Genomic DNA, 10635 nt, shown 5'->3' on the forward strand with positions numbered 1-10635 from the left:
GGAGGGGGGGGTGGGATGGGGCAGGAGGATAAGGGGAGCCCTGGGGGTCCCCGCGGGGCAGGAGAGCACCGGGGCCCCCCGCGGAGGAGGAGACCCCACCGAGGCGAGGCGGGGGCCCGCGGGGCGGGGGGCACAGTGAGGAGAGGCGAGCGGCCGTGGGTGGGTGGGTAGGGGGGGGCCGGCCATTTCCCCCCCAGCACCTCACTGGGCTGCGCTGGAAGTGGTTTTCTTCAGGGTGAAGTTGGTCCAGTTCACCGCCATCTTCTGCCGCGTCTGCTTGGCCGAGTCCAGGCAGAACCTGACAGGGAGAGGACACGGCCCTCGTCAGTTTCCAGCCCCTCTGCAACCCGCAGCCCCCCCAAGCAAGGCTCAGGCCCCCGGGGCTGCCTCCTCACCTCTTGAAATACTCCACTTCTCTGTCAGTCTCATCCATTTCCGCCCCGTCCAGGTCCTTGGGCAGGAACACATCATCTGGGGGAGCAGAGGAGCAGAGGGTCAGCATGGCCGGAGGGGCTGGAGAAGGGGCTGCTGGGGTGGAGGAAGAGCGGCGTTCCCAGTACTCACCGATCGAGGTATTGGATTTCTCCACCTTGTTCCGGCTCTTCCTGCTCTTCCCCTTGGGCTGGGGGGAGCCCCCCAGGGCAGGGGGGGCAGGTGGCTGCCGGTCCCCCGTGGCTGGGGCAGGCGGTTGTTGCTGCGCCGGCTCCGGCAGCTCCGCTTTGCCCTCTCCCCTCCGGCCTTTCCACTCGCCGCTCTTCTCCTTCTCCGGCCGGCCACTGCCGCAGCCCCAGGGCTGCCCTTTGCCGCTCTCCCCCGCCTCAGCACAGCTGCCCGCCCGCTGTGGCTCCGGGACGCCGGCCTTGGAAGGGTGCTTGGCTCCCAGCACCTGCCCCTTCGTGCCAGAGCTCTCCAGCCGGGCCTGGCCGCCGGGCACCGCGGTGGTGCCCTCCCCTTTCTTCGCCTGCCCGTTCTGTCGCTTGTTCTTCCGTTGCCGGTTCCCGGCGGGCACCGGCTCCGGCGGCTCCGGCCCTTTGGGCTGCGGTCCCTCCTTGGGCTCTGGGCTCAGCCCGCTGCCGTCGGCGGCAGAGTCCGCAGCCTTGGACTGCACCCAGATCATGCGGGAGAGGCTGGGCACGGCGCTGAGGCGCTTCACCACCCCGTTCTCGGCTGCCGGGGCTGGCGGGGGCTCCCCGGGACCCTCGCCCCATCGGGGGCCCAGTTCGCCCCGCAGCAGCGCGTGGCTCTTGGCGGGGCCCAGGCTGAGCGGGGCCAGGGCCAGGTCTATGTCCTGCAGGTCGGAGGAGCCATTGAGGTGGGAGAGCAGGTTCTTCTGCTCCAGGACAGCTGCCTTCTTGGGGAAGTCATTGACATCCAGGTTGAGGTCGTAGACGCTGAAGCTGGCCCGGATGGAGTCCTTGATGGTGTTCTTGATCTCCTGCAGCCGGCTGCTGAGGAAGCTGTTCACTCGCTCCAGCTCCAGCTCTGGCCACTCCAGCAGCTTCTCCTCGGCCGGTTCCCTGGCCTGGCTGGCTGCAGGGGCACGCTCTGCCCGCTTCTGGGCCTCCGCTTCCAGCTGGGCTTTCTCCTTCTCCTGCAACACGGGTGCCATGAGGATCGTGTGGCACGGGCCACAGGACTAAGCTGTGCACCAGCTTTGTCAGGCAGCAAACCCAAGGGCCAGCACTCAGCACGGCCACCCCATGTCTTTACAACCCCCCAAAATGTCATGTGTCCTCAGTGAGCACCGCAGCAGCCACCACGCTGCACACAGGACACTGCTCTGGGCATGAGGCACCAGCACAAGCCATCATGGCACCACCTCTCCCTGACACAGATGCACCATGTTTGTCAGAGCTGCCACACCAAGTGCCCAGGACCGGGCCACCCTCTGTGGGAGCAGAGGCAGGGAAAGCCCTGCACAGAGCTGGGCACCACTGTCACCTCAAGGGGACAGGGCAGCAAAGGACACAGAGTTCAAAAAATTAAACAACTGTGACAGAGAGAAGGCAAAGCCCTGCAAGGAGCAGAGTCTTGCCCTGACCTCCCTGCTGCAGCGCTCCCCTCTGCCCAGCCTCACCTTCTTCTTCTGCTTGTGCCGTGCCCGCTTGGCCGCCTTGGCACTGTTCAAGGGCTTGGGCTCTGTGCTGTTGATGTAGTCCAGCAGCTCGTCCACGTTGCGGTGGTCCACAGCGGGCTCTCCTGAGCTGCTGTTGTGCCCTAGTTTCTGCGGCAGCTCCTCTTTCCTCTTGGTGAGGCGTGAACGCAGCTTCTCCCGGATCTCAGCGTAGTTGCGGCTCGTGGGAGCGGCCGGGGGCTGCGGGAGGCGAGAGCCATCAGCCGGGCAGGCACACGAAGCCAGCAGGATGTGCAGGTGGCCCTGGCTCCATCACCATTCCCTCCCCGACCTCCCCAACCGCTCCCTTCCCCGAGGTCTCAGCGAGACGAGTCGGCACAGCCCCCACCAAACTCTTCTCCACCACGAAGCCACAGGGTTTGGCCGGCTGCGCCAAGCCCCAGGGCTGGGCAGGCGGCCGGGAGTCGGGAGCAAGGGGACCAGCAGGCTGACGAGGCAGGATGGAAACAAAGCAGGGGATGCACACGCTGGCAGGGAACAGCCGTGGCCAGACCTGCCCACCTCCACACTCTTGGCACACGGACCGTGAAATAAACATCTCACCGCAGAGCGGAGCGCAAGGACCAGGGGTGGCTGCAGACCAGCCCCTCACTCACCGCGTTGTGGCCGAAGAACTCACAGTAGCAGCAGTCGCAGAACTTCCCGTCTTTCTGGTTGGTGGAGGAGGAGGTGCAGGAACTGCGCTCCGAGCTGCTGTCCTCGTCCTCCCCGAGCCCCTCGTCTGCCTCGCACGGCTGCGGTGGGTGGCAGCTGGTACCATTTGGGAACTTGTGCCCTTTGCAAGAGGGGTCCCTGAGGAGAAGGGGAGAGGGGCAAGAGGTAAATAGGAGCCAGGGGGTCTCAAAATGGCCCCACACTACGTGTGTAGGAACACCCCTCCCAGGGCAGCCTGTGCCTGAGCAGAAGGATTTGCAGGGCAGACAAACCCCCTCCCTTGCATCCTCCTCGGGGGGAGATGCCAGAGGAGCCCACGGCAGAAGACATCTGTAGCTCCTCGCCCCCCAGGGCCTCTGGCAGGCAGGAGGCTGGTGCACCAGAGCTCCAAAAAGCAGTGTCCCCCTGCCAGGCCACAAGCTGATTCCAGGGCAGGGAGCGGTACTCACTGGGGGCGGCAGGTAGCACAGGTGAGAAACGCTGGAACTGCATGCAGCTGCCAGACATCCCCATGTGCAGGCAGGCCCGGCTCCCACAGGCACAGAATACCCAGCTCAGAGACAGGGAGGCCAGGGCACGGCCCACAGCGCCATTCCTCAAGCTCCAGCTCGGGACCTGGCTGGCCCTCTGCAGGGAGCACTAATCAGAGGAGAGGAACCAGCACCCGCAACTCAGCGTGCTCTCTTCCAGGGCACAGGCAGCCCAGAGAGTGCCAGGGGAGCAGGCGAGCAGAACCACAAGTCCACAGGCTTCATCTTCTCGAGGACCTTTGCTCAGTGCCACAGCTGCCCGACGGGTCTCACTGACAAAGGTCCTGTTGGCCAACAGCAGGTTGACCAGGCGGTTCCTTTGGGTCTTTTAGCTGGAGGAGGAGCAAGCACAGTCTCTTCTGCACCACAGTACTAAAGGACAACCGCAGGGAGAAGTCACACGGGGAGAGAAAGAGCTCAACCCTCAGAGACCAGGGGTCTGCAGCAGCGGGACTGGCCCACGAACACAGCGGCTCTCTGCACCACCAGGAGAGGGCAGCCGGTCCCTCCGTGGGGAAAAGCACATCCGTGGGCAGGGGTTGGGAGAAAGGGCCCTTTCCAGAGAGGCTGGAAGCAGGCAGGGCTCCTCTACTCACCTGTTCGTGCTGGGCAGCTGGTGGGAGGCAGGAGGAGGGATGAGCGAAGTACTGCAGTGCCCGTTGCAGGGATGAGTGCAGCCCGACAGCGGCGGCGGCATCTTCAGCAGCGGCACGTTGGCAGGGGGCAGGTGAGGGCTCTTACAGGACCCCGGGCTGTGTGTGACCGTGCCAGCAGGAGGGGACTCGGACGCTGGCTTCGGGGCTGCCGCCTGCACACTGGGTGCAGGGAAGAGCGCAGCCTGCGGGGATGTGCCCAGAGGGACGTGATGGGGGGAGCCGAAGGGCCCCGGATGGGCAGGCGTCTGCTTGGAGGGGATCAGCGCTGGCGGCTGGGAGGGGAGGCCAGTGGGACTGTTGGGAGGAGCAGTGAGGTCCGAGTGCTGATGATGCTCTGAGGAGTGGAAGGCCTCACCTGCAGAGGGGCAGGAGCAGAGACAGTCACACACCAGCTGTCCCACACAGGCCAGGGCCACACTCGGAGCCACCCACCACTTCTACACAGGCCACTTATCTGTGGGACAAACCCTGCCTCCCCCCAGCCATCAGGGTGCTCGGGATGGAAGCCATCCCTGCTCACAACGGGCCTTGGCAGCACCCTGTCTCCCCTGCAGGATTCAGCTCTGCCCCACGGGGAGCAGCACCAGGGGAAGGCACTGGAGCAGCGAGGGCTGCGTGGAGCAGTGGGCTGGCAGGAGAAGGCTGGCCCTGCCCCAGGCACGCACCTGGCGGGGTGGCCCTCCGGCACATGCTTTTGAACTGCTTCGGCAGCGTCTTGCAGAAATCAAGTGAGGTAGGCAGAGGTGAGCCCGGGGCGGCGCTGCTGGAGGTGGGGGAGGCTGCGTGGCTGTAGGGACAGGCCTTGAGCCCTGGTGCCACAGCAGGCGCCTGGCTGGCGCACTCCGGAGAGAGAGCGAGGCCGGGGTGCTTGTCGCCTGGAAGGAAAGCAGAGCTAAGGCTGGGTCCCAGCACCCTCTGCCTTTGCGAAGGGACCCAGGCATCCCATTGGCACTGGCATGCAGAGGCCCAGCCTGCCTACCCTTGCCCACCCAGAGTGCCCACAAGGCAACCACCTGAGCCAAGGACCAGGCAGAAAGCTCTGTTCAGCCCCGCGGCCGGCTTCAACTCACCTAGTGCAGCAGGGGTGGCCCCGAGGGGGCTGCCCTGCGTGGCCCCGTTGGTGTGTTGCGAGTTCCAGAGGCCCGAGAGCTTGTGAGCAGACAAGAAAGAGCTGGGGTCCCAGTCCCCTGAGTTCCCGTGGCACGAAGAGGAAGAAGAGGAGGAGGAGGAGGAAGAGGAGTGGGAGCCACCCCCACAAGACTGCGACTTGCAGGATGTGTGGGATAACGAGACCTGGCAAGGAAAAGGCAGAGTGAAGCAGCAGTAGGCTGGGCGGGGAGGCTCTTGGCCCCAGGGCATCAGTGCCAAGACCCCCTCCACTGCTGTGAGGAAGGGGCTTAGCACATGGGAACTGCTCCTGTCCTGTCTCAGGGGTGGCAAATAGCCCGTCTGCCCAACACAGCCTGGCTCTCAGGCCATGGCAAGGGCCAAACATCTGCTCTGGTACCACTCAAACCCGGTCAGGGTTAAAAAAAGCCAAGCAGAAAGGAACTTCTCTTCCCCTGAGCTCCACACACGAACTCACACTTGCCCTGGCACACGCTGCCACTCCAGGGAGACCCAGCATAATGGCAGGGAGCAGCCTTGGGGCCAGGGGAGGCACGCGGCACAATGCACAATGGAGCGGGGCAGAGAAGTAGCAGCACTGCCAGCCTCGCCAGGCAGGCAGCTCCAGCCCCACACAGGCTGCCGGACAAGCCTCCACGGCGCCACGCTCTGCCCCACCAGAGTCTCTCGCTGAGAGCCAGCAGCAGCCCTGGGGAGGGCAGCATGGCTGCAGGAAGCAGCGAGGCTGGGATGCCTGAGGTGCTCAGTTCTGAGCGAGGAGGGGACCGCACACCCAGCCAGCACCACAGGGTGGTCAACACCATGGTCCCAGGAGCTACAGCCCTGGCCTTTCCAACCCTGGCTCCATAACCGCTTACCGCCAGGGCCTGCTCCTGCACTGCCCGCCGCTCTTCCTCCTCCACGCTCTTCCGGCAGCTCTGGCAGATCCACAGTGGCATTTCTCCCAGGAGGTTCTGCACGAGTGTTGGCACGAAGTCCGGTGGCAGCCTCTCGCCCGGGGAAACCAGCCCATTGTGGGACGGCCCTCCCCAGTCCTTGCGCTCCCGGTGACAGAGCAGGCAGCATGTCTGCACTGACTGGTTGGCAGTGGGCAGCACCTGCAGAAGGACACACACAGAGTCACCCCAGATGCGAGCTGCTGCACGGCAGGGACACAACTTGGGCAGGTGCGGGGCAGATGAGGCAGGAAACGAGACCTCAGGACACTGACACCAAACCAGAGACTAGACATGTGGGATTGCACCTTCTCCCACTGGAGGAGAGCAGCCCCAGGCTGCCCAGCTGTTGCCAGCCTGCCATGTGCCATCTGGAAGCATTTTGGACCCTTGGGAAGATCATGTCACGCTAAGGAGCCAGCCACACCACCAAGCAAAGCTGGGAGGCCACCAGCAACTCCCACTATCACCTCTGGTACAGCAGGACCAAAGGAACTCACAAGACCCACAGAAATCGCCACAAAGGGATACAAAAGGGGGGTCTGGCAGCCACAACCCCCCTCCTTGCCCATCGCAGACCCCCCACCATGTTACCCAGGAGCCCCAGGCCCTCCCATCCGCCTCTTTGTTCTGCGCAGCCGGCGGCGCAGATGCGCTGGGGTGGGGTGCAGCCCCCAGCGCTGCTTCACGGTCTCCCCGCACGCACGGGGCGGCCGGGTCGGGGCTTCCCGCCCAGCGCTGCGGCAGGAGCCAGGCCGCAGCCCGCAGCCTCGCCGGAGGCCTGACAGCCGTGACGAGCCCAGCGTGGCGCAGGCGAGGGGGGCCCCCATTGTCTGCCGCCGTGGCGGGGCCCCGCGACAATGAGCCGCAGAGTGAACTGCTGCTGCGAAACAGATGGCGTCTCCCAGGCTCAAGGTGAAGCAAAGGTCAGAGGCCAAGGAGAGAAGAGGAGGGGGAACAGCTCCCCTGCCCACCCGCCCAGCAGGCCATGGGGAGGAGGGGGCACCCAGGCCACCCTGTGTCTCAGCAGGGGCAGACGAGGCCACCACCACCACACACCGCAGGCGAGAGGATGGATGTCCCCAACCCAGCCAGCGCATCCGGACACAGGGCCCACCCTCGGGCTCCCTGCCCGCGACCCAGAGCGAGCAGCAGTGGCCAGGGGTGTCGAGGGACGTCAGGCAGCCAGAGGCGCTGGAGCCGACCTGCAGCCTATTCGGCAGACGCTCGAGCCACCTGCCATCACCCCGTGGCAGGGCTGGACCCTCCCGCAAGAAGGAGCTGTGGGAACACCCCCTGAAGCACGCCACGCCACCCAGGCGAGCACGCCTGTCCCTGATCCTAGGGATCTGCCCTCCAGAGCGCACATGGGTCTCCTGAGCAGACCTGCGGCACCTCCCTACACAGACGGACAGAGTAAAGGGCTCACAGACACCGGGGCTGGAAGAGCCCTTTGCTCTCATGCTGCTGGTCATGGCAGGGGGAATAGCATGCAATGGTGGGGGGCGGGCTCGGCAGCCGATTCACCCTCCTCAGCAAAGGCTGAGACCAGCTCTCTCTAACTGCTGGGAGAGATGAGCCCCCCAGGATGCTACACATCAATGGGAGCCCCCTGACACCCCGGCCATCTGCCAGAGGCACCCCAAAGCGCTGCTGCAGCTCAACACATCCGCAACCCAAGGCCACAAGCCGGCTCCACCACCCAGCCCAGCAAAGCCAAGGACAGGGCCCTGCCCGTGCACCCATCGATGCTGTAAAAAGTGGCTCCCACACCCCAAGGCAGCCAAGCCCCCCCAGAGACGGCCTTGAGTTTCACCTCCCACCTCAGTGATGGGGTGTCCCCCATACACACCAAGGTACCACCCCTGCAGCGTGGCTCCACCGGAGCTTCCCCATCACCACCCCCCAAGGTGCAGAGGACCCTCCAAAACCGGGAAGAGGGAGATGAGGGGCACCAGGGCCTCAAGGATGGGGTGCCTCAGGGACGGATGCTCAGAGGCCAGGGTCAGTGCGGGGACGGGGCAGGGGCCCGGGGGTCGGCCTGGGCCCTGCCCCATCCCCGCACCGACTGAAATCCCCTCAGAGACAGCCCCTTCCCCGCCGCAGGGCCTAACCCGGTACCTGAGCGGTGGCTCTGCCCGGCTCCCCGCTGCTGCCCGCCGCCGCCACCACCACCTCAGGCGGGGCGGGCGGTTCCGGTGGCGGCGGCGGTGGCGGAGGAGGGGGAGGAGGACCGGCGTCGGAACCCCCCACCCTCTCACGACGAGGCCCGGAGCCGCCGCCACCCGCCGCCGTCGCTGCTGCTGCCGCCGCCTTATTCCGCCTGCGAGTCATGGCGAGCACGGCCCGCCGCCCGCCGCAGCCAGGACAACAGCCAATATGGCGGCGCGGCCCGTCCGGCCCCTGCCCGGGGGGAAGGAGGGAGGGGGGGAAAAGCCCGGGCGAGGTGAAGCCGCTGCCGCCATCTTGCGAGAGGGCAGCCGCGCGCCACAGCGCCACCCGGCGGGGAGGAGGTAGCGGCGCCGCTGCCCTCAGCCAGCGGATCCCCCGGGTCCTAAAGCCCGCCGGTGCCTTCGGGGCGTCCCAGCCCCGACGCCGCTTCCCCGCCCCCGGCCCTGGCACACCGGTACCCCCACTCAGGATGAGCAGCCACGCTACCGGCCTTCCCGGTAGGAAGAGAGGCGGGGGTCGGTCTCTTCTCCCAAGTCACAGGAGACAGGACTAGAGGAAACGGCCTCAAGTTGCTCCAGGGGAGGTTCAGGTTGGATATTAGGAAAAATTTTTACAGTAAAATGCTTGTCAAGTGTTGGAATGGGCTGCACAGGGAAGTGGTTGAGGCACCATCCCTGGAGGTGTTCAAAAGATGGGTTGACATGGTGCTGGGGGACGTGGTTGAGTGATTTTTTTCTTTTTTTTTTGTCAGTTAGGTTGACAAACCTTGCTGGGCTGGACTAGATCCTGAAGGTCCCTTCCAACCCAAATGATTCTATGATTCCCAGAGGTGCAGTACCCCACAGCACACACATGGGTTCCAGCAGCCCCTCTGCTCCCCATCCCCGTGTGACAGAGCTCTCTGGGTACCCCAGGGTCCATCCCAGCAGCACCCTCAGCCCTAGCCACACACAGCCACACGTGGTTCTGCAGCTCCCCCGCACCCCAGTCCAGGCACACCGGTACCCCCAGGCCACTGCAGATGTGCAGCAGGCTGCCCTGGCCTTCCTGCATGACCCCAGGGTGTGCATGTGGGTTTCCAGCACCTTTGTACCCCATCACCCTGTAGCAGTGCTCTCCAGGTACCCCGGGTGCCTCCTGGATGTGCAGTACTATGGCATCCTTGGAGCTGTGGGACCTGCCCCCCCGTGCCCCCCGTGCCCTCCTCCCAGTGCCCATGGGGCATGTCCATGGGGGTCTCCTGCCCCTCTCTGCAGTCCCCGTGCACCAGGTCCCACAGCCCTAAGGTGCCCCCCACCCAAAAGAGCTGGGGGACGGCTCAGCCCCTCAGCTCCCTGCCAGTCTCAGTGCCACCACGTCACCTCAAAACACCCCACCATGGCATTGGGATGCGTGAGGCTGGGACTTGCTCCGTACCACACCTCGTGTCATTGTAGGTGACCCCTCCTGTGTGGTGGGACAGAGCCAGGTGCTGGTGACACGGGGATGCATGGAGCACTTGGCCACCAAGTGCTCCTCAAAGCCCACTGTGCCCCCCAAAACGGCATGGCAGCACTGTCCAGAGGTGTGGAACAGGGAGGGCTCCAGGCTCACTGTGCCACAGAGACCCCCAGCCATGGCAGGACACGCTGCCCGTCCAAAACCAGAGCTGGAGCCTGTGGGGACACACAGAGCACCAGTGCCCGGGCCAGCCCCACACCAGCCCCACACCAGCCCCGCACCCAGCCAGCTCAGCTGTGACTCAGGGACTTCCTCAAGCCGAGGTGGTGCCGCCATGTTTATTTAATCGTCGGTGGATTTTTTACCTGTGAATCCGCCCCATTAGGCTTTCAGCCACCCGAATTATTGGCACCCACATCCTGTGCCCAGCAGTGCCAAGCCTGGCGCAACGCAGGAGCAGCCACCTCCTCTGGCACAGCCGGGGCGGTTTGCTGTGCACAGTGCCCCCAGCACCCCCTGGGACCTCTCCTTGGCCACTCTGCTCCACTGAGGGGCTGCTTGGACCCTTTCCCACTGCAGCACCCTGCTCTGCACCCCCATCCCACACAGCACATGCCACAGAGAGCAGGCGGGGGCCTCCCCCCCAGCCCGGGGACACCCGTGGGGGCTGGGGGGGCGGATCTCTGGGGTGTCCCTGTCGCCGGAAAGTTGTCCCTCGGGGGCTGCGGGTTAGAGGGGAACCGGGAGGAAAGAGCCAAGGAACTTGGAGGGGAAGGCCTGGGCACCGGGAGGGGAGAACCGGAAGCCTGGGGGTTGCAATCGGGAGCCGGAGTCACGAACCGAGACCGGAGGGCGGCACCGGGAGGGGGAGCCGGGGCAGCCGGCGCGGGCACCTTGCTCGTCCCACGGGGGACCCGCCCTCGCCCGTCCCGTCCCAGAGAACCGGTCCGTCGAGCGGCGGCCGCCTCCCGCCAGCCGGCAGCGGG

General features: G+C 65.5%; 1 protein-coding gene across 1 annotated transcript; it reads right to left on the reverse strand.

Moving 5' to 3' along the window:
• Positions 1-10: 10 nt before the first annotated feature.
• On the reverse strand, positions 11-8389 carry FAM193B (family with sequence similarity 193 member B). The gene is made up of 10 exons (XM_014948300.1): positions 8159-8389; positions 5960-6199; positions 5045-5267; positions 4640-4849; positions 3915-4329; positions 2731-2926; positions 2078-2314; positions 565-1591; positions 396-471; positions 11-298 (listed from the first exon to the last, which is right to left on the reverse strand). The coding sequence occupies exons 1-10, from the start codon at positions 8369-8371 to the stop codon at positions 202-204; spliced, it is 2934 nt and encodes a 977-aa protein (XP_014803786.1). The 5' UTR covers positions 8372-8389; the 3' UTR covers positions 11-201.
• Between the last annotated feature and the right edge of the window lie 2246 nt (positions 8390-10635).

The sequence above is a fragment of the Calidris pugnax genome, unplaced genomic scaffold, assembly GCF_001431845.1.
Source record: "Calidris pugnax isolate Ruff unplaced genomic scaffold, ASM143184v1 scaffold27, whole genome shotgun sequence".
NCBI lineage: Eukaryota > Metazoa > Chordata > Aves > Charadriiformes > Scolopacidae > Calidris > Calidris pugnax.